This window comes from Myxocyprinus asiaticus, chromosome 11 (assembly GCF_019703515.2).
Source record: "Myxocyprinus asiaticus isolate MX2 ecotype Aquarium Trade chromosome 11, UBuf_Myxa_2, whole genome shotgun sequence".
Lineage (NCBI taxonomy): Eukaryota > Metazoa > Chordata > Actinopteri > Cypriniformes > Catostomidae > Myxocyprinus > Myxocyprinus asiaticus.
This window is the reverse complement of record NC_059354.1, coordinates 2780545-2804432: the sequence shown is the minus strand read 5'-3', so window position 1 is coordinate 2804432 and position 23888 is coordinate 2780545. Positions and strand designations below refer to the sequence as shown.

At 46.0% G+C, this 23888-nt stretch overlaps 1 protein-coding gene and 1 long non-coding RNA gene across 2 annotated transcripts in view; one reads left to right on the top strand and one right to left on the bottom strand.

The window, feature by feature from the left end:
* The window catches only part of LOC127448368 (uncharacterized), a 52511-nt gene extending 49716 nt beyond the window's left edge, over nt 1-2795 (top strand). Inside the window, exon 3 of the long non-coding RNA XR_007898510.1 lies at nt 2650-2795. This is a non-coding gene — a long non-coding RNA (uncharacterized LOC127448368). The remainder of the gene's footprint in view (nt 1-2649) is intronic.
* Nucleotides 1-23888, bottom strand: part of LOC127448343 (dual 3',5'-cyclic-AMP and -GMP phosphodiesterase 11A-like) — a 183801-nt gene that overhangs the window by 36398 nt on the left and 123515 nt on the right. Inside the window, exons 10-13 of the mRNA XM_051710790.1 lie at nt 10770-10820; nt 2652-2798; nt 2370-2477; nt 2076-2185 (exon numbers count right to left, since the gene is read on the bottom strand). Of these exons, the coding sequence (XP_051566750.1) occupies nt 2076-2185; nt 2370-2477; nt 2652-2798; nt 10770-10820 (416 nt within the window). The remainder of the gene's footprint in view (nt 1-2075; nt 2186-2369; nt 2478-2651; nt 2799-10769; nt 10821-23888) is intronic.

Below are 23888 nucleotides of genomic sequence, written 5' to 3'. Positions count from 1 at the left end.
AGAGTCCCAGCTCACATATTTGCTGAGGGAGATAGGCCCCGATCGATTCTGGCCAGATTTCTGAGATCATCCGATAAAGATCTTGTGTTGCGCCAGGCGAGGAGCAAAGGGAAGCTTTCTTGGAAGAACCATAATATTTTCTTGTTCCCGGACTTTGCGAACTCGACAAGAGAGAAATGCGATCGGTTCAAGGAATGTAAGAAACTCTTACATTGGCGAAAGATCACTTTTGCTCTGATGTTTCCGACCAAACTGAGAATAGAAACGAAGGACGGTCGCAAAGTATTTACATGTCCCAATCAGGCAATGTCTTTTATTGAATCAATGGGTGAGTAAACTATTGGGTGTTTCTCATGTGAGTGGGTCGACTCGCTGTACTTACTCTTGAGGAAGCTGGGCGACATTTTGGTTTTTCTTTTTTCTTTTTACGTTGGCTCCGCCGTGCGGCTGGAGCTTGTTTTGTGAATAACACTTTTCCTTAAAGAAACTTTTGCATTGACAAAAGATTACATTTGCATTGAAGTTCCCGGCCAGTTTGAGAGTGGACACTACGGATGACCGCAAAATATCTACATGCTCACATAAAGGATGTCTTTTATAAAGTTGAAGGATTGTGTAAGTCATGGTATATACTTTTATGCGGCCTCCGAGTGAATTGACTCGACCATCCGGGGAACCGGGATGCCGGTTTTGTTTCTTTTCTTATTGGTTCCGCCTAGCGGCTGGAGCTTATTCCATTGAATAACACTCCTTTGGAACAGCTGTGGATTAATCTGTTCGTTCTTCATGCTTATTCCTCCTGCTGGCTGTAGTTTGTTTGTTGAGTTTTTTTACGGGACATTGGACTCATAACAGCCAGCTCACTGAACATATCTGAAAGTTTTATTCAGCTGGAATTTGTTTAATGGAAGATCACACCTTTGAGACAGTTCTGTGAATGAATCTACACATTCTTTGTGTTCATTCTTCCTATTGGCTGGGTTTATTTTACAAAGTATTTTCTGTAATGTAATTTTGCCTCAAATTTGTGAGGCAAAATTGTGCAATCCGATGGCAAAGTTGTCGTGGGGGCTCGTGGGCGTTCATGGACCTTTTGAATTTAGAGGGAACACAGTGGAACTGTGTTTTTTGGTCCGAAGAGTCCACATTTCAAAAGGTTTTTGAAAAACATAGCCGTCATGTTCTCCGGGCCAAAGACGATATGTTGAACTATATGACTATCTTCACTTGAGTGTTGATCGGATTTGAAGCAAAAGCCAGTGTCTGTATGGGCCAGGGGTGTGTCAGTGCCCATGGCATGGTTAATTCGCACATCTGTGAGGGCACAATTAATGCAGACAGATATGTATAAATTTTGGAGCAAAATATACTGCCACCCAGCACGTCTTTTCCAGGGACGTCCCTGCATTTTCCAGCAGGACAACTTCAAAGCACATACTGCCTGGATTTTAAGTGCATGTCTGTGTAAGCAGAGAGTGCGGATGCTAGACTGGCCTGCCTGCAGTCTTGACCTGTCTCCAATTGAGAATGTGTGGCACATTATGAAGCAGACAATACGGCAACGAAGACCCTGTACAGCTGTGCAGCTGAAGACCTGCATAATGGATGAATGGGGGAAAATTCCACTTTCTAAACTAACAAACTTGTGTCTTCAGTGCCCAAATGCTTAATAAGTATTATTAGAAGAAATGGTGATGTTTCACAGTGGTAAACACTCAACTGTCCCAACTTTTTTTGAGCGTGTTGCAATCATCTTATTTGAAATTACTGTACATAAAAACAAAAAATTAAAAAATTAAAAAATAAATGAAATTCACAAGGTAAAACATCATATAATGTATAGTTGTAGTGCTTTCAATATAGCAAAGGGTAAATATAATTTACAAATTACTCTTTTTTTTTATTTTTTTTATAGCATTTTACATTCTGTCCCAACATTTTTGGAATTGGGGTTGTAATTACTGTCAAGTTTCTTAATTTCTTCCTGGAACTGTTTGAACTTTACAAACTGCCACAAGGATGCTCAAGAACTGAATGTTGAAGTGAAGAGTGGTTGAGTAGTAGCAGAGTCTCACTTGGCTTGGAAAGCATTGTTGGTTCCCCTGTGATCCAAATCATGGCAAATGCAGCCCACTATAAGCGCCAGAATCTCCATCTCTGTCAGTGTCTCCTGGAAGCCAGCCGTCTGCAAACAAACACATATGCACATACACATACAATGGGGCCCAAAAGTCTGAGACCACTAGACCATTTATTCTAATTCTATTTAATATATATTTATTTAGTATATATATTTATAATGTATCTTTATAGGTCGGCTGCTCTAATACTGACCCTAGAACAGCACACACACAGTGTGGGTCACTCACAGTCAGCATTGAAAACATGCACTGGCAGACGTTGAATGCGTGTCTCCAGTTGTGATACAGAACCATGCGATAGTTCTTCCTCACCGTCAATAGCCAGCGACACAGCGTCTACAGAGATGTGGATGGGGAACATGGGACTCTAAGGGCAGTTTGAGAAATTTTAAGAAATTCAATCATTCCAAAAAATTTTGGAAAAGAAGATGAGAAATCTGGTATAAGGGAAAGAGTAAAAATTGTTGTTGTTGTTTTTTTTCTTCATGTGTGCGTATGTGTGGACCAGACCTCATAGTCAATCTTGAATTTCTGCACCATTCCCAGCTCCATAAACATCCTCAGAGCTGCAGTGACCATGGCGTCCACATCCAGAGAGAAATCATCAAATGAGAGTTTATCAATGCCCAGTTCACACACCAGAGGAATGTTTGCTGCCTAAGAAAAATAACAACAAAAGAGATGAAGTGTGTGTATGTGTGTGTGTGTGTATGTGCAGAGTTTTTTTTATTTTATTTTTTTATTACTTTCATCCAGAAGTTTTATGAATGGAATAAAATGAGCATCATTATTTACTGTGACCCACGAGTGTTAATGCTAACTGAAGCTCACAGTCGTGCTAATGAGACGCTCCAAATAGATTCACACACACTTTCACAGATCTAATGAGGAAGCGCTGGCAGCAGGAGCTGGGCATGTTATGTTGTGACGTCATTGACAAATTCTAATTGTAGATATGTATTAATATAATCATTAATGCTCTGTACCAGTGTCAGAAATTAACAAAGGCTTGGGCAAAAAATTATATGGAAATTGACAAAAAAAATGCCCCAGATATTTCAATTACGGGGGCAAAAAAATGTCCTAGTAGTGCAGTCCTCTGATAGTTTTTATCTGTTATCTAACATTTGCTATATTTCATTACATTGTATTCTAGGCCAATTTACTGACGTGTTTATTGGCTCTTCAAACACTGCAGTGACCTGTAGCTGTCAGATAGCTGTATTTTCTGTCTCAGAGACAAGTGTTGTTGAATGAGTAGCTAATATGACATGAAAGAAAATCAGCTCTGAATACACTTAAAGGAATAGTTCACCCAAAAATGAACATTCCCTCATAATTTACTCATCTTTATGCTGTCTCAGACCTGTATGACTTACTTTCTTCTGCAGAACACAAATGAAGATTTTTGAAAGGAGTTATAATGTTTAATTTTCCATACAATTCAAGTCAATGGGGTCCAACACTTCCAAGCTCCAAAAAGAATATAAAGGGACTGTCATTCATGACTCCAGTGGTTTAATCCATGTCTTCTGAAGAAATATGATCGGTTTTGGGTGAGAACAGGCCAAAAACGTCATGGTTACTGGTGTAACCTCCGTTCCCTGATGGAGGGAACGAGACGTTGGTGTCGATGTAGTGACACTAGGGGTCACCCTTGGGAGCCCGAGACACCTCTGGTCTTTGATAAAAGGCCAATGAAAATTGGCGAGTGGTATTTGCATGCCACTCCCCCGGACATACGGGTATAAAAGGAGCTGGTATGCAACCACTCATTCAGGTTTTACGCTGAGGAGCTGATATAAGGTCCGGCCATTTCAGTGGGTAGTTCAGCGTTGTGGCAAGAGGGACCAACGTCTCGTTTCCTCCATCAGGGAAAGGAGGTTACACCAGTAACCATAACGTTCCCTATCTGTCACTCACTCGACGTTGGTGTCGATGTAGTGACATTAGGGGTCCCTATACAAAATGCCACAAGGCTGAACTGTTACGTGAACTGGCGGTGTGTGGTGGGCAGACTTGCTATGTGCCTCATAGCCAGCACACCAGGTCGACACGTAACCTCCCCCAACACAGTTATGTGGCAGAGGGGCTCTGCCCAAGGAAGACGCAGTTTGCCAGCAGGGAAACGAATTAGCAGAAGATATAGATCGCATGGGGTTAGCCTTACAGGGAACTGCCACATGCGGAGCACCTACCCCAGAACCGGGCTCTTAGTTAGCGCGTGTACTGGGCCAGCAGCGAGTCTCTCCGAAAACTCGACTGCCACAGGGCTCGGAGGAAGTCAACCAGGGAACAAATTTTGTGAACACTACTGGGAATTAACGGCGCACGTCTTCAGCTCAAAAGGAGTTGGAAGGCACTATGTGCAAGCGATACACCCGGCTGGCTATCCCGGGCTTATCCGCTTGTGTTGCGTGCCACTACCTGGGACGAAACCGGTTCAACCCGGAGGTTGTAGAACCTTGCAAAGGTGTTGGGTGTTGCCCAGCCCGCTGCTCTGCAAATGTCTGTTAGAGAGGCACCCCTGGCCAAGGCCCAAGATGCCGCTACACCACGGGTAGAATGGGCTCGTAGCCCTACCGGGGGCGGCATGTTTTGGGCGAGATATGCCATAGTTATGGCATCAACGAGCCAGTGGGCGATCCTCTGCTTGGAGACAGCGCTTCCTTTCCGCTGTGCACCAAAAGCAGACAAAGAGCTGCTCAGAGATTCTAAAGCTCTGCGTGTGATCCAAATAGATGCGTAAAGCGCGCACCGGACACAGCGATGACAGGGCTGGGTCTGCCTCCTCCTGGGGCAGCACTTGCAGGTTCACCACCTAGTCCCTAAAGGGGTGGTGGGAACCTTGGGCACATAGCCCGGTCAGGGTCTCAGGATCACGTGAGAGTAACCTGGACCGAACTCCAGGCACGTTTCGCTGACAGAGAACGGTTGCATGCCACCTACTCTCTTGATGGAAGTGAGCGCAGTCAGGAGGGCAGTCTTCAAGGAGAGTGCCTTATGCTTGGCTGACTGCAGAGGCTCAAAGGGGGCTCTCTGTAGACCCTGAAGAACTACAGAGGTCTGATGAGGGAACGAGGCACGGCCTGGAGGGATTCAGCCTCCTGGCGCCTCTTAGGAACCTGATGATCAGGTCGTGCTTCCCTAAGGACTTACCGTCGACTGCGTTGTGGTGTGCTGCTATGGCAGCAATGTACACCTTCAAGGTGGAAGGGGACATGCTCCCTTCCAACCTCTTTTGCAGGAAGGAAGGCACTGATCTGACTGCGCATCTCTGGGGGTCTTCCCGACGGGAAGAACACCACTTAGCGAACAGACGCCACTTAAAGGCATACAGGCATCTCGTAGAGGGAGCCCTAGCCTGAGTGATCGTGTCTACCATCGCAGGTGGGAGACAGCTTAGGTCTTCCGCGTCCCGTCCAGGGGCCAGACATGGAGATTCCAGAGGTCTGGGTGCGGGTGCCGGATGGTGCCCCTTTCCTGAGAAAGAAGGTCCTTCCTCAGGGGAATTTGCCAGGGGGGAGCTGTCGCAAGGAGCGTGAGGTCTGAGCACCACGTCTGGGTGGGCCAGTAGGGTGCTACCAGGACGACCTGCTCCTCGTCCTCCCTGACCTTGCACAGGGTCTGTGCAAGCAGGCTCACTGGGGGAAATGCATATTTGTGAATGCCAGGGGGCCAGCTGTGTGCCAGCGCATCTATGCCGAGGGAGGCCTCGGTCAGGGCGTACCAGAGTGGGCAGTGGGGAGGATTCTTGGGAGGCGAACAGGTGCCCCTGTGCCTGTTGAATCGACTCCAAATCAGCTGGACCACCTGAAGGTGGAGTCTCCACTCTCCTCTGAGGGTAACCTGTTGTGACGGCGCGTCCGCCGTAGTGTTGAGGTTGCCCGGGATGTGAGTGGCTTGCAGCGACTTGAGATGCTGCTGACTCCAGAGGAGGAGACGGCGGGCGAGTTGTGACATACAACGAGAATGCAAACCACCTTGGCGGTTGACATATGCTACCGTTGTCGTGTTGTCTGTCTGAACTAACACGTGCTTGCCCTGGATCAACGGCCGAAACCTCCACAGGGTGAGCAGAATTGCCAACAACTCGAGGCAGTTGATGTGCCAATGCAGTCGTGGACCCGTCCAGAGGCCGGTGGCTGCGTGCACGTTGCAAACGGCGCCCCAGCCCGTTTTGGAGGCGTCTGTCGTGACCAAAAAGAGATGCTCTGAACCGGAAGGAGCTTGCTTTTTTCCCAGTTGACCCAAAGCCCTAGTCGGCTGAGGTGTGAGAGCACCAGGTCCCTGTGTGCGCACAACATGTCTCGAGAGTGAGCTAGGATTAGCCAGTCATCGAGATAGTTGAGAACTCAAATGCCCACCTCCCTTAACGGGGCAAGGGCAGCCTCGGTGACCTTCGTAAAGATGTGAGGAGACAGGGACAGGACGAAAGGGAGGACTTTGTACTGATACGCCTGACCCGAACCGCAGGAAGGGTCTGTGTCAAGGAAGGATCGAGGCGTGGAAGTACACATCCTTCAGGTCTACCGCCGCGAACCAATATTGATGCCGGGTGCTCGCCAGAATGCGTTTTCGCATCAGCATCTTGAACGGGAGTCTGTGTAAAGCCTAGTTCAGAACTCGCAGGTCCAAGATTGGCCTCAACCCACCGCCTTTTTTTCGGTACGATGAAGTAGGGGCTGAAAAAAAACCCCCTTCATCTCGGCTGGAGGGACAGGTTCTATCGCGCCCTTCCGTAGGAGGGTAGCGATCTCCGTGCAAGGTAGCAGCGTTTTCGTCTTTCGCCAAGGTGAAGTGGACACCGCTGAACCTGGGCGGATGCCCGGCGAAGTGAATCGCGCAGCCGAGTCGGACGGTCCGGACCAGCCCTCGTGACGGATTGGAAAGTGCAAGCCATGCGTCCAAGTTCCGCGCAAGGGGGACCAAAGGGACAACGTCATCGGATGTACCGGCAGGTGGAGCCTCGCGGTGGGGCGGAGCTCGAAGTGCCACACCACGTCGTGGCCGTGCTGAGTCTAAGGATATCGAAGCACTTACCTGGCTCCTTGTAACCACCCCCGGAACAGCCTGGGACGGGGGAGGAAGAGGCCTGTCCTCATGACCCGTGGAGACTGTCACATCGGGGGTGGATTTGTGCCACAGCTGGGCGCTCGGGCGGGAGACTGCCGCTGGAGCACCAAACCTGCCAAATGGAGTGGTGGATGGTGGTCGTGATGATGGCCGTACACACCGAATACGTGACCCAGGGAACAAGGAAACCGCTCTTGCTGAGCTCTTGAGTACTGCAGCCACTTGGGCATGCAGCGCAATTAAATGCAAAAGGTAACAAAAAGATGAAGATCTGCTTACCAGCTCCAGAGCAGGGCGCTTTGAAGCCTTTCACGGGTTCTGGGCGGCCGCAAGACGGGTGGCGCCTGCTTCCTGCGGTGGGCTCCACGCCGGGGCCGGGCCGAAGGGGCGGGCTGCAGCGGAGCTGGTGCAGTCACCGCAGGGGGACGCCCTTGGCGATGGGGTAGATGTGGTGCGGGATCTTGAGCCGCGCCGGGGCAGGATATGCCGGCTAGCATCCATCTACTACTCTACCATCGAGAACTGCTGGACAAAGTCCTCGACGGTGTCGCCGAATAGGCACGCCTGGGAAATGGGGGCAGCAAGGAATCGTGTCTTGTCGGCCTCACCCATCTCGACCAGGTTGAGCCAAAGGTGGTGCTCCTGGACCACTAGTGTGGCCATCGTCCGCCCGAGAGACCGCGCCGTGACCTCCGTCGCTCGGAGAGCGAGGTCGGTCGCCGAGCGTAGTTCCTGCATCAATCCTGGGGCAGAACTACCCTCGTGCAGTTCCTTTAGCGCCTTGGTGGACTTGCAGGAGAGCCATGGCGTGCAGGGCGGAGGCAGCTTGTCCAGCGGCACTGTAGGCCTTGGCCGTCAGAGACGACGTAAACGTACAGGCCTTGGACGGGGGCTTTGGGCACACGCGCCAGGTGGCGGCACTCTGCGGGCATAGGTGCACCGTGAGCGCCTTTATCCACCGGGGGATTGCCGAATAGCCCTTGGCCGCCCCACCATCGAGGGTAGTGAGGGTGGGGAAGCTGAAAAGAGCGGGACCGGGCAGTAAAAAGACGTTCCGTGTGTGCGCTCTTTTAGAGAAATATATACTCTTTTAGAGGGGAAAAGCTCTTTCAGAAAATATACTCTCTAGTTTTTCTGCCGAAGCGCCCAGGGGCGTTCTCTGCAGTGCACCAGTGCAGAGGGGGAGAAGCCGCTGAAATGCGCCGTCAGATCCAGCAGAGGTGAATGAACAGTAGTATTCAGCTCAATGAGCATGACCGTTCGGCTCCGAAGAGAAAATATGAATGAGTGGTTGCATACCAGCTCCTTTTATACCCGTATGTCCGGGGGAGTGGCATGCAAATACCACTCGCCAATTTTCATTGGCCTTTTATCAAAGACCAGAGGTGTCTCGGGCTCCCAAGAGTGACCCTTAGTGTCACTACATCGACACCAACATCGAGTGAGTGACAGATAGGGAACTCCCTTTTCACTATAAATCTTGACATCCACAGCCTCCTTTGAACAATTGTGACTTGAAGCTCGATTACACTACACAGTTACTTTTTGGTCTGATTCTCACCTGTTTCTCATTGTATCACTTCAGAAGACATGGATTAAACCACTGCAGTCTTTATGCTGCCTTTATGTCCTTTTTGGAGCTTGAAAGTTTTGATCCCTATTGACTTGCATTGTATGGGTTATAACACATCATATATATATCCTTAAAATATATATCCTTAAAAAAAAAACTTATTTTGTGTTCTCAAACTCATACGCGTTTGAGATGGCACAAGGTTGAGTAAATAATAAGAGAATTATCATTTTTGGGTGAACTATTCCTTTAATGTGAATTAAAAAAAATAAATAAAAATAATAATAATTCATACTAGCAGCAAGTTAACCTAAAGACTGTGAAGAGCTGTATAATCTACAGTAACATGCAGCCATTATTGTCCAGACTGAGAATGCACTGTATTTGGCATAAATGTATGACACGCTGTTTTTTTTTTTTTTTTTTTTTTTTATAGTTAGAAAATAAATGGCAATGGTAAAAAATTCCCCTGGAAATCATTTTTGGCGCTTGGCAGTGTTAATCACTGTCATTTTCATTGTATGGAAAAAATCTGTTTGGATATTCTGCTAAACATCCCTTTTTTGTGTGTTCCACAGATGAAAGAAATTACAGGTCGCAATGAAAAGGGACCATTATGATTTTTTTGCACTGTGAAATTATTTTCAGGACACTTCAGCACATTTTACCTCTACATTTTCATTAATGTAACACGTCCGGATGTTTTACTTTTACTATTCCTATTGTTTTCAATGACGATTTTCATTACCACAACACAGCCATTTTTTTTTTTATTTAATACAGTAAAAAAAAAGATGCTGTTGTACAATGATTTTTAAAATTTAAATCAGCTGAAATAAAAGGTAGTGCCAAGGTTGAACTATAGTGATGTATAAAAACTTTACAATTTAAATGAGTATCATCATGACCTTCATTTTTTCGCACTTCGGTATAGAAAATCGGTGGCATAAATGTGTGTAACTGTCATGAAAATAATGTCACAATGTAAAAAATCTTAATGGCCCAAACAATTGGCATCAATTTCTATATGCAAAATATCAGTTCTTATTTATTTCTTTTGATTGTGTAATGAAACAGGAACAGGACATTTTCTTGACAGGTTTGTAAGAATCATCTACAGTACACATGCTCATGTCACTCCAAACTCATGTTACTTTTTTTCCCCATGGAACTCAAAAGGATTTATTATACAAATGTCAAAGTTGCTCTTTACAGCAACAACAACAACAACAAAAATGCTGATCACTGGCTATTATGTTCCTTTGCAGTTTTGCTTGGTTTAAAAAATAGATATATATTTGAACTCAGATTTGCTTGATCTCTAATAAAAAATGACCACAGTAACAAAAGGTCTTACACACGTTAAAATAACTTGTTAAAACGTTTATTTTTTTCTTTGGTCATGTGGTCAATGGTGCCCCCTCAAAAGAATAGGTGCACGATGCCCCTATGCTGACTACACTACCACACTGCAATGGTGAGATGATGAGGTACTGTCAGTGATATTAACACATTTAGAGAGCAGTGGAAGCTGGTATGAGTGGTATGTATATATAGAGTAATGTTCCTGGATTTGGCTTTCAGCGATGGGTTTTTGTATTCTTGCAAACATGCTGGTACTTGTCAAAGAAGTGCTATAAAAGCTCCCGGTAAAATCCAGTTAACACATTTTAAAAATAAGCATTTTAATGGAAAATTAACAAATCATAAATGTGGCATTTCTTGGCCATAGAAAAGGGGACAAAACTCCACAGAGACGATATCAATAATGCACAAACACTGATGAGATATTGAATAGCTTTGTTCTAAATTATACACACATTACAGTCAGACCAACATACTGAGACTGTTATATCATGAATCAAGGCATTTCATTATTGACAAACTTCTGTTGTCTTAAACACTCCTTAAACATCACATTCTGCCGTTTATTAAGATATAATCTTTTCTAATTGATCTAATAATGTATTAATGTTTACCTTGAACTTATCCACTTCAGTCTTTGAGCACGTAGCATGATATGACAGCACCTATGGAAAAACCCACATGAGATTAATCAAAATCATTAATCGTTAAAGACCTCTGCGAGCAATTGCACAATTCTGATAATTCTTACAGACTGAACTGAATTTATATAGACCAAAAACCTGTTACTAAAACTCGCTCATGGAAGCTTTTGCTTGGCAAATGGTGTGTCCATTCTTAGCAAAGTTACAATCTATGCAACGTTATCGTTCAGGTAGAACTACTCTTTCAACTACTAAAGATAGCTTCACTAATAATCTTCCAGACTTGTCTCAAATACTCAGTAGACCAAAAAGTTCAGAAGAGCTTGATGTTGTCACAGAAAATATGGATACAGTCTTCTCTAGCACTCTAGATAGTGTCTAGTGTCAAGTTAAAGAGAAAAATCCTGCACCATGGTACAATGATCATACTCATGCTCAAATGGAAGAATACAAAATTAGAGGTATTTTGCAGTGCATGGAAGGATAGTGTGTCTGACTATCCTTAGGGAATGTCCCAAAAAACTTTAAACTGGCAGTTATCAAACTGCTTATCAAGAAACCACAGCTTGATCCAGGAGAATTGGCTAATTATAGACCGATTTCAAATCTCCCATTTATGTTGAAAATGCTAAAAAAGGTAGTGTCCTCCCAACTATGTTGTTTTACAGAGAAATGGTATATATGAAGAATTTCAGTCAGGATTTAGACCCCATCATAGTACAAATCAAATCAAATCAAATCACTTTTATTGTCAAATCAAATCACTTTTATTGTCACACAACCATTTACACAAGTGCAATAGTGTGTGAAATTCTTGGGTGCAGTTCCGAGCAACATAGTAGTCGTGACAGTGATGAGACATATACCAATTTACAATAAACATCAGATTTACACAACACAATTTAAAATCTAATATACACATAATTACACATAACACAATATACAAATAATAACATACAATGTACAGTATACAACACACACAATATAGAATAGACATTTTACAATAAAAATAGTATATATAGTATATATAGAATATACAGTAGGTTGTATTGTACTGTATTGATAGCAAGTTGCCAGTGTGTTGTTAAGAGAGAATATAATTTATGACAGTCCGGTGTGAGATATAAGAGTAATAAGAGTAATAAAGTGCAGTGCTGATGTATTTGATCGTGAGAGATCAAGAGTTCAAAAGTCTGATTGCTTGGGGGAAGAAGCTGTTATGTAGTCGGCTGGTGCGGGTCCTGATGCTGCGATACCGCCTGCCTGATGGTAGCAGTAAGAACAGCCCATGGCTCGGGTGGCTGGAGTCTCTGATGATCCTCCGAGCTTTTTTCACACACCGCCTGGTATATATGTCCTGGAGGGAGGGAAGCTCACCTCCGATGATGTGTCTGGCAGTTCGCACCACCCTTTGCAGGGCTTTGTGGTTGTGGGCGGTGCTATTGCCGTACCAGGCGGAGATGCAGCCAGTCAGGAAGCTCTCTTCAGTGCTGGTGTAGAACTGTGTGAGGATGTGGCGGTTCATTCCAAACTTCCTCAGCCGTCTCAGGAAGAAGAGGCGCTGATGAGCCTTATTCACAATGGCCTCAGTGTGGATGTCATGTGAGTTCCTCAGTGATGGGGACACCCAGGAACTTGAAGCTGCTGACTCCCTCCACTGGTGCTCCATTGATGGCGATGGGACTGTGTTCTCTATCTCTTCTCCTGAAGTCCACCACAAGCTCCTTTGTCTTACTGATGTTGAGGGAGAGGTTGTGCTCCTGACACCAGTGTGTCAGAGTGTGCACTTCCTCTCCGTAGGCTGTTTCATCATTGTCAGTGATCAGACCTACCACCGACGTATCATCAGCAAACTTAATGATGGCATTGGAGCTGTGTGTTGCCACACAGTCATGTGTGAACAGGGAATACAGGAGTGGGCTGAGAATGTACGCCAGTGTGTATTGTAGATGCAATGGCATCATCAGTGGAGTGGTTGTTGCAGTAAGCAAACTGCAATGGGTCCAGTGATGGAGGCAGCACAGAGCAGATGTAATCTCTGATTAGTCTCTCAAAGCATTTGCTGATGATGGGGGACAGAGCAACAGGATGCCAGTCATTAAAGCAAGTGATTTTGGATTGCTTTGGTACAGGCACAATGGTGGACGTTTTAAAGCATGTGGGGACTACAGACAAAGAGAGGGAAAGGTTGAAAATGTCTGTAAAAACACCAGCCAGTTGGTTTGCACACGCTCTGATGACGCGGCCCGGAATGCCGTCTGGACCCGCGGCTTTGCGGATATTCACCCGTCAGAAGGATCAGGTTACATCCGCTACAGAGACGTAGAGTGAACTAACCTTTGTAGCTTCGGCCGCGAGAGCTCTCTCTGCAAGGGCGGTGTTATTTCCCTCTAAATGAGCATAAAAAGTATTTAGCTCATCCGGGAGAGAGGCAGCAGTGTTCATGGCGGAGTTTTTATTGACCTTTAAAGTCCGTGATGATGTTAATTCCCTGCCACATGCTTCTAGAGTTGGTGGTGTTAAACTGTCCTTCAATCTTGTTCCCGTACTGACGTTTTGCTGTTCTGTTTTTCAGAGGGCATAACTGGCTTGTTTATGCTCCTCTGCGTTCCCGGAATTAAAAGTGGAGGTCCGCGCATCAAGTGCCGCGTGAACATCGCTATTAATCCAAGGTTTCTGGTTCGGGTAGATCCGTATTGTTTTGGTCAGAACAACATCCTCTACGCACTTTCTGATGAAACACGTTACGCTATCAGCGTAAAGCTCGATGTTGTCATCAGAGGCAGACCGGAATATCTCCCAGTCCGTGTGATCAAAACAGTCTTGCAGCGTAGAGTCTGATTGGTCCGACCAACACTGGATGGTTCTGAGGATGGGTGCTTCCTGTTTCAGTTTCTGCCTGTAAGCGGGCAGAAGCAGAATGGAAGAGTGGTCCGATCTGCCAAATGGTGGGCAGGGGAGGGATTTGTAGCCATCCCAGAAGGGAGAGTAGCAATGGTCCAAAACCCGGTCCCCTCGTGTGTTAAAACTAATGTGTTGGTGGTATTTTGGTGCGACTGATTTGAGATTGGCTTTGTTAAAGTCCCCGGTCACAATGAACGCAGTCTCAGGGTGCGCGGTTTTCTGCTTGCTTATAATCCCATACAGTTCCTTGAGTGCCCAGTCTGTGTCGGCTTGTGGCGGGATGTACACAGCAGTGATAATGACTGCTGGGAATTCACTCGATAGCCAGAATGGTCGACACAAAAGCATGAGAAATTCCAGATCAGGAGAGCAGAAAGACTTGATAGAATGTACGTTCCTCTGACCACACCAGGATTTGTTGATCATAAAACATACACCACCACCTCTGCTTTTACCTGAGAGGTCTTTCACTCTGTCCGCTCAGTGCATGGAGAACCCCGCGGGTTCAATGGCTGAGTCTGGAATCTCCGCAGACATCCAAGTTTCTGTAAGGCAGATAATGCAGCAGTCCCTCGTCTTTCGTTGGAAAGAGATCTGCACTCTCAGCTCGCAGAGCTTGTTGTCCAGAGACTGAATATTTGCCAGTAGAATACTGGGTAACGGGGGTCGATTTGTGCGACGTCTTACTCTGATGAGAATGCCGGCTCTGTTTCCCCTTTTCCTTTTGCGTTTCCGCGGCCGGACTGCCCAGACAAAGGGCTCCGCTGGTGTGTTTGTAAACAGTGGGTCGGCATTGGGGAATTTGAAGTCCGGTTTACAGTGTGTAATTGCAGAACCAATGTCCAAGTGTTTGTCTGTCGTAGACAATGAGGCAGACAACATCCAAGACAAAAAACATAAGAATTGTAAACAAAACAAACAAAAAACTACAATGTTGTGTCTGAGCTCACAACGCAGCAGCCATACTCGGTGCCATCTTGAGTCCAAGTACAGAGACTGCACTTATCAGAGTTACAAATGATTTGCTCTTATCTGATCACGGCTGCATTTCTCTTCTAGTGCTTTTAGATCTTGGCGCTGCCTTCGACACCATAGATCATGACATTCTCTTGGATAGGCTTGAGAATTATGTTGCCATTTGTGGACAGGCATTATCTTGGTTTAGGTCCCATCTCTCTGACTGCTACCACTTTATCTGTGTAAATTAGGAACTGTCAGATCAAATTAAAGTTAAGCATGGAGTGCCACAGGGATCAGTTTTGGGGCCTCTGCTTTTCTCCCTATATATGCTCGGGATTATATCCCACTGTCTGAATCAAGGGTTCAGGATGGAGTTCACCAAAATTACCTGCCATAAGCTTCCAGCTGGACTGCGATGCTCCACACTGAATAATACCTAAACCAACTTGGTCAAAGGAGGGACAGTACTCTCTTAAACTACACAGAAAATGAATTAACCACTAACAAAAGCCTTCATCTGCCAAAATCAAAGGACAATGCATATACGTGTATTTCCTCAGTTAATTCTGGATGACTTCAAGGACTTTAACACTAAAACTTATAGTTCATAAAAAAACATTTTGTTTAATCATTGACCCACAACACTTAGTTAGTTTATTAATTTTAACCACTAATAGTTTTAAACATAAATAACTAATATTGGCATTATATTCAATCATTTTCTGTTATAGCATAATTTCATGTACAGCTGCTTTGAAACTACGCCTGTTGTGAAAAGCGCTATACAAATAAATTTGACTTCACTTGAAAAATAAATAAGAAATAGCAAATAATATTATATTCAAAAAGTAAAAATATACTGTATTTAACTATTGGCAACTAAATCCTTCTTCAGCCAAATAAAAAAGGTATTTTTCATCTACGTACATGCAATTCAGGATTGACTTCAAAGACACTTAATCATTAATCTTACAGTTCAATCAGTATCCTTTAGTTTTAAACATTGCACAGAATGCTCACCGACATCTACTTAGTTTTCTTACATAAAACTTGTATTACACATAGATAACTAATATTGGCATTTAATTCATGCTGTATAGCCAGGGGGGATCTGGCTCCCCAATGAGCCTGGTTTCCCCCGAGGTTATTTTCCTCCATTAACTAACATCTTATGGAGTTTTGTGTTCTTTGCCACAGTCGCCTTAGATTGCTAACTGGGGTAAATCATTTTTAAAGCATGACTTTCAATCGCGTTATTAATTTAAACCGCACAATTAGGACTTCAAGACATTAAAGCATAATTTTCTGTAAAGCTGATATGAAACCATGTGTGAAAAGTGCTATACAAAAAAATAAATAAATTCACTGTCAACAAACTGACTAACATTTGCTTCCATCTGATTACACATAAATAATCAATCACTTTGTTTGACTGAAGTTGTTTGATTCAAGTAATCAGGTGCTTTTGGATTCTAACAGAGGGGAGGATTTATTTATTTGTGTTCCACTGTTTTTCATTGTTACAATAAAGGAATTCTCCAGGTTCAATAAAGCTCAACTGACAGCATTTGCAGAATAATGTTGATTTTCAAAAAATAAAAATAAATAAATAAATTTAAAAAATCAACTCTCTCCTATTTAAAATAAATAAATAAAAGCTAATCGTGGTTACAGGCACTTACAATGGAAGAGAATGGGGCCAGTCCATAAACACTAAAAGACACATCATTTCAAAAGTAAAGTCACAAGACATAAACATTACACGATAACATTATTTTAGTGTCATAAATCGCTTACTAACATTTTCTGAGTAAAGTTATTTTCAATATTACAACTTTGTTGCCATGACAGCAAAACCCTGTAATCCCGGTCTTGGCTATAACTTTAAACAGAAAAGTTTAGTAAGTGATTTTATCACACTAAAAACACGTTAAAACGTGTAATGATTACCTCTTGTGGCTATTCTATTGAAAAAATGTGTGTTTTAGTGTTGATGGATCGGCCCCATTTGCTCCATTGTAAGTGCCTCACTGTAACCCCCTTTTTTTTTAATAAACGAGGGGCGAGTCAAAAGTATTTTTTGTGATAATTAACATTACGGCAAAAATGCTGATGATTAAGCTTAACTCGTATTGAACCGGAATTACTCCTTTAAAGGAGTAATTCCCTACAATATTTTAGCATTTTCCCCTGAAGTCCATTTATAATGTTAGTCAAGGTTTATTGCACCATGATCATTAGCTGCTTTTCCACCATCGGGCCAAACAGTTCTGAGCACGATACTGAATGATTACAGAAACATTTCCACTTGAGCACGGTTCGGCATGGCATGAAACCGTTCTCGACCTGGAATTCTCTGAAATGGCTTTCGTACGTGCCAACTCACGTTTGTCAATTTGTCAATGCCAAGGTATCTTATAGTGCTTTTATTTTATTTCTAGCTTGCCCAGTTTGCTAATATTTGGGTAGAGTTAATAAAAGTTAATAAAAATAGTGTATGTTTAGTGTATCTTTGTCATTTTATGATGATGGTTTAACTAGTATAGGCATGTAGCTTACATTTGTTTTTCTACGCGCCCTTTTCATCAGGGAAGTAGATTTCTAGCTCATTTAAACTCAAAATATATCAATGTATTCTCATATACTATTTTCATACAATAAACATTTATAATATAATAAGTGTCCTTTTTAGCTAGTTTGGGAACTTTCCCTTTCTGTGTGTTCATGTCAGGTGGCATACACTACCCCTCATAATATGATGGTAAACCTCTCGCCTTTTTCTCTTTACTTTCCTTTTTGCATTATGGTCTGTGGTGGCAGGGGTGTGGTCGAGCATTCGTCCGGAGAGAAAGCGGTAAGGGTACACACCTGAGCTCTATAATGTCTAACACCTGTTTCTGATTGCAGTAAGCACAGGGGAGAGCGATAAAAAGAGGGACCACACCAGAGATAGGACCCCACACACACATCCGCAGAGACTGTGGTGCTTGAGTCCGCTGAAAAGCGAGTTTTGCTGAATTTTGTTAATAAACCTACCTTTTGAGTTGAATTTCAACATTCTCCGCTTCCTCCTTACAAACATGCCTCGAACTTGTTACACTGGTGCCAAAACCTGGGAGTAAGTTTGGAAGAAGTACACGCCAGCAAGGAGTCATCGCCACTGGTGGAAGTCATTTAGTCCCTCGCCAGCATGCACCATTCACAACATCAGGCCCTGCTTGAGCTTCGCAAGGACCAGGATCACCGGTCCAGGAGGTGGCTCAAGGCTCAAGAAGTGGACCGGAATGCGATCCGGAGATTACTGCACCAGGAGAAAGCCCTGGCCGTGGCCCCGGACACAGCAGCTCCAATGCCTACAGTCGCCCTCTTGAAAATGGGGGCAGAAGATGATCTGGAGGCATTCTTGGACTTATTCGAGTGAACGGCCGAGATCTGGAGGTGGCCGCGTGCCCAGCAGGCGGCCAGACTCATTCCAGTGTTGTCCGGGGAAGCCCAGATCGTGGCGCAACATCTACCATCTACCGCCAAGTGAGTTGTCGACCTGGTGGTGCTGGAACAGCTTATTCGTCATCTGCCGAAAGGAACGGCGGAGTGGGTCCAGTGCCACTGCCTGGCATCGCTGGAGGAGGCCTTCCAACTGGCTAAGGACCATAGATCGGCATATAAGAGGACTCCCACTCTCTCTCCCCTCACTCTCTCTTCCCCCCCCTCCTCTCACTCTCTTTCTCACTGCACCTTTTTTCCAGCCTACCCTGGATACACGGGAGTGTCCCACCCAAGCCGGCTCCCCATTTTCAGGGTTTTTCCCTGCCCCCGGTACCCTCTATGTCTCTTTGCTCTGCCCCTTAGGTGGCAGAACATGCTGTCACAGGTGCAGACATAACGCCTGGGCCAGCCTGTTGGAGTTGCGGGGAGCCATGGCATTTTCGGGACCAATGCCTCGTGATGGAGCTGGGAACATTGGTCCGGGTCCCTGACACTCCACGGGCTGCCCCCAATTGAGCAAGAGTGTACAGAATACCGGTGAGTGTTAAGGGGAGTACACATCAAGCCTTGGTGGATACTGGCTGCAATCAGACCACTATACACCAATGTTTGGTTCTAGATGAGGCTTTGGGAACAGGTAAAAGGGTGAAGGTGAGGTGTGTGCATGGAGATATTCACAATTATCTTAATTGTAGTGTCACTCATCATTAAATTTCGGGGGCTGACTTCTAAATTACTTGTCAAGTGGCAAGGGCCCTTTGAGGTCACACAGTGTGTTGGAGATCTTGATTATGAGGTAAGGCGGACAGATAGAGGTGACGCACGTCAAATATACCATCTCAACCTCCTGAAATTATGGACAGAGGCAGTACCTGTGACATTGGCGATGGTGGTTCCGGAGAGGGAGGAGCTCTGGCCGGAGGTGAACTTTAAAGCCAATCATGTCACACTTATGGAGACCACATCTCGCTATCTCAAGTCACAGAGGTTGCTGAGTTGCAAAAAGAATTTGGAGACTTGTTCTCACATCTGCCTGGGTGCACAAATCTCATAGAGCACCACATCGAGACTACACCCAGGGTAGTGTTACTCACTCGTCCCTACCGGCTTCTGGAAGAATTAGATGCAATGCTCAATGTGGGAATAATAGAAGAATCCCACAGTGATTGGTCCAGCCTGGTTGTTCAAGTCCCTAAGAGCGACGGGTCAGTACGATTCTGTGTGGACTATAGAAAAGTCAATGTGGTGTCTAAATTTGATGCATACCCAATGCCCCGGATTGATGAGTTGCTCGATCGGTTGGGCACAGCTCGATTTTCCTTGACAATGGACTTAACAAAGGGATATTGGCAGATCCCCTTAACACCAATGTCCCGTGAAAAAATGGCTTTCTCCTCACCATTTGGATCACACCAATTCATGACACTTCCATTCAGTTTGTTCGGGGCCCCAGCTACGTTCCAGCAGCTCATGGATAGAATCCTCAGACCACACTCGGTGTATGCCGCTGCCTATCTAGATGACATCATCATTTACAGCAATGATTGGCAGTGGCATGTACAACATCTGAGGGCCATCCTGAGATCACTGAGGCAAGCAGGACTTACGGCAAACCCAAAGAAGTGCGCAATTGGATGGGTGGAGGTACGGTATCTGGGCTTCCACTTGGGCCATGGACAGGTGCATCCCCAAATTGATAGACTGCAGTGACTGCAGCCTGCCTAAGACCCAAGACCAAAAAGGAGGTGAGAAAGTTCCTGGGGCTGGCTGGCTATTATAGAAGGTATACAGTGTTTACCTCTCATGCCGTCGCCAACAAACGGATCTGTGAATTACATTCTCCTGATTTTACTGCACCACATTGGAAAAAGAAACCGTCATGGTTACTTGCATAACCTCCGTTCCCTGATGGAGGGAACGAGATGTTGTGTCGATGTAGTGACATTAGGGGTCACTCTTGGGAGCCCGAGACACCTCTGGTCTTTGATAAATGGCCAATGAAAATTGGCAAGTGGTATTTGCATGCCACTCCCCAGGACATACAGATATAAAAGGAGCTGGTATGCAACCACTTATTCAGGTTTTATGCTGAGGAGCTGAGACAAGTTCCGGCCATTTCACCGGATAGTTAAGCGTTGTGGCAGGAGGGACACAACATCTCATTCCCTCCATCAGGGAATGGAGGTTATGCAAGTAACCATGACGTTCCCTATCTGTCACTCACTCGACGTTGTGTCGATGTAGTGACACTAGGGGTCCCTATACAAAACGCAGCAACTGGCTGAACTGTGTTACGTGAACTGGTGGTGTGTGAGGGGCAGACAACTGTGTGCCTCATATCCAGTGCACCAGGCCAACACGTAACCTCCCCCAACATAGTTATGAGTGTCGAAGGGCCATTTGGGGACAAGTCGACTACCCAAAAGATAGAGACAGGCTAACCCAGTCATGGCCTCTTTTCCCCTTCTTTTTTTCCACTCCATAAAAACCAAGGGGGATTATCCGACTGGGCCGCCAGGTCTAGTCAGGGGGTGTCCCTCCCAAGGGGAGGACACCACGGAGACCACACCTCGCCCAAAGAGAGGGGGGGATATTTAAGTGGAAAATACGTCACATGGTCTTGCCGACCATGTGGAGAAGTCTCATGCTAGATCCTACTCAACGGGGGAGGAGTTACTACAAACATGGAGACTGTGGCAGAGGGGGCTCTGCCCAAGGAAGACGCAGTTTGCCAACAGGGAAACGAATTAGCGGAAGATATAGATCGCATGGGGTTACCTTACAGGGAACCGCCACATGCAGAGCACCTACCCCAGAACAGGGCTCTTAGTTAGCACGTGTACTGAGCCGGCAGCGAGTCTCTCTGAAAACTCGACTGCCACAGGGCTCGGAGGAAGTCAACCAGGGAACATAGTTTGTGACCACTACTGGGAATTAATGGCGCACATCTTCAGCTCAGAGGAGGTGAAAGGCGCTATGTGCAAGCGATACACTCGGCTGGCTATCCCGGGCTTATCCGCTTGTATTGCGTGCCATTACCTGGGACGAAACCGGTTCCACCCGGAGGTTGTAGAACCTTGCAAAGGTGTTGGGTGTTGCCCAGCCCGCTGCTCTGCAAATGTCTGTTAGAGAGGCATCCCTGGCCAGGGCCCAGGAGGCCGCTACACCCCTGGTAGAATGGGCTCGTAGCCCTACCGGGGGTGGCACGTCCTGGGCGTGATATGCCATGGCTATGGCATCAATGAGCCAGTGGGCGATCCTCTGCTTGGAGACAATGCTTCCTTTCCGCTGTGCACCAAAGCAGACAAAGAGCTGCTCAGAGATCCTAAAGCTCTGCGTGCGATCCAAATAAATGCGTAAAGCGTGCACCGGACACAGCAATGACAGGGTTGTGTCTGCCTCCTCCTGGGGCAGCGCTCGCAGGTTCACCAACTGGTCCCTAAAAGGGGTCGTGGGAACCTTGGGCACATAGCCCGGTCGGGGTCTCAAGATCACGTGAGAGTAGCCCGGACCGAACTCCAGGCACGTTTCACCGACAGGTCTCCTACCCTCTTGATGGAAGTGAGCGCAGTCAGGAGAGCAGTCTTCAAGGAGAGTGCCTTAAGCTCAGCTGACTACAAAGGCTCAAAGGGGGCTCTCTGTAGACCCTGAAGAACTACAGAGAGGTTCCATGAGGGAACGAGGCGCGGTCTGGAGGGGTTCAGCCTCCTAGCGCCTCTCAGGAACCTGATGATCAGGTCGTGCTTCCCTAAGGACTTACCGTCCACTGTGTCGTGGAGTGCTGCTATAGCGGCAACGTACACCTTCAAGGTGGAAGGGGACAGCCGCCTTTCCAACCTCTCCTGCAGGAAGGAAAGCACCGATCCGACTGCGCATCTCTGGGGGTCTTCCCGTCAGGAAGAACACCACTTAGCAAACAGACGCCACTTACAGGCATACAGGTGCCTCGTAGAGGGGGCTCTAGCCTGAGTGATCGTGTCTACTACCGCGGGTGGCGACTGCTTCCTCCACACCATGGCTGGGCCGAAGGGGCGGGCTGCGGCGGAGCCGGTGCAGTCACCGCAGGGGGACGCCCTTGGCGACGAGCAGACGGGGTGCGGGATCTTGAGCCACGCTGGGGCAGGATATGCCGGATAGCCTTCGTCTGCTGCTTCACCATCAAGAACTGCTGGCCAAAGTCCTCGAGGGTGTCGCCGAATAGGCCAGCCTGGGAGATGGGGGCAGCAAGGAACCGTGTCTTGTCGGCCTCACCCACCTCGACCAGGTTGAGCCAAATGTGGTGCTCCTGGACCACTAATGTGGACATCGTCTGCCCGAGAGACCGCGCCGTGACCTTTGTCGCCTGGAGAGCAAGTTCGGTCACCGAGCGCAGTTCCAGCATCAGATCTGGGGAGGAACTACCCTTGTGCAGTTCTTTTAGCGCCTAGGCTTGGTGGACCTGCAGGAGAGCCATGGTGTGCAGGGCAGAGGAGGCTTGTCCAGCAGCGCTGTAGGCCTTGGCTGTCAGGGACGACGTGAACCTACAGGGCTTGGACAGGAGCTTTGGGTGTCCGCACCAGGTGGCAGCACTCTGCGGGCATAGGTGCACCGCGAGCGCCTTATCCACCGGGAGAATCGCCGTATAGCCCCTGGCCGCCCCGCCATCAAGGGTAGTGAGGGCAGGGGAACTGAGAAATCGGGACCGGGCAGTAAAAGGTGCCTCCCACGAATTTGTCAGCTCCTCGTGCACTTCCGGGAAGAAAGGCACTGGAGCGGGGTGTGGCTGCTTTGACGACGAGCAGACGGGGTGCGGAATCTTGAGCCGCGCCGGGGCAGGATATGCCGGATAGCCTCCGTCTGCTGCTTCACCATCGAGAACTGCTGGCCAAAGTCCTTCGTCAACAGTGAGCATGACTGTTATGTAGCTGCACAAAACCAGACAATTACTGAAATGCAGAGAACAGACTCAATGACTGCTGAGTAGAACTGTATCAGCAGCGCCTGTGGCAGGTTGAATTTCCTCAGCTGGGCCTTTTTCACAATGGAGTCAATGTCTCCCACTTCAGGTCCTGTGAGATGGTAGTGCCCAGTGTGGACCATTTCTTAAACTCTCTCTAACTTTCCATCCTCTCATTACAATTAAACAGCTGTTTTTTCTACTGTACCTTTAAGACTTCTATGATAAATGGTCTCTGTTATGATTGGCCTGCTATGGGAAATGTGTAACATAAAAAAATATGAAGACTCACAATCCATTTTTGCAACTCTTTTTTGCATAAATAGTCTGGATGGATAGCTATGACCCTTTAAATACATGTACATGAGAGAGAGAGAGAGACTTTGACTTTTAATGCCTCTTTTAATTACAATAAAAACAAAGAGATCAAAAAAACTATTACATTCACAAAGAACAAAAAATAAGCATTAAAAAATAATTGAAAATGGGGAATAAAAAAAAAAATGCACAAACAAAGGAACACCAATACAATTTCCAGTATTACACCTTTTCATAACATCATTTCAAAACCTCCCCTTTAAATGGTTTGATATAAAATGCCTTCTGCACCCCACAAAAAAAATAAATATAATTTTTTTTTAATAATAATAATAAAAAAAGAGAATCAGTATCATTCACCAAACTATAATACGCATACTTTGAAGTCAAACGGCCATTTACAAGCCCCTTTAACATGTGTAATCTAACCATCCACTAAAAATAATCTTGTTCTTTCTTGTCAGCCAAATTGCCATTTTTGCCTT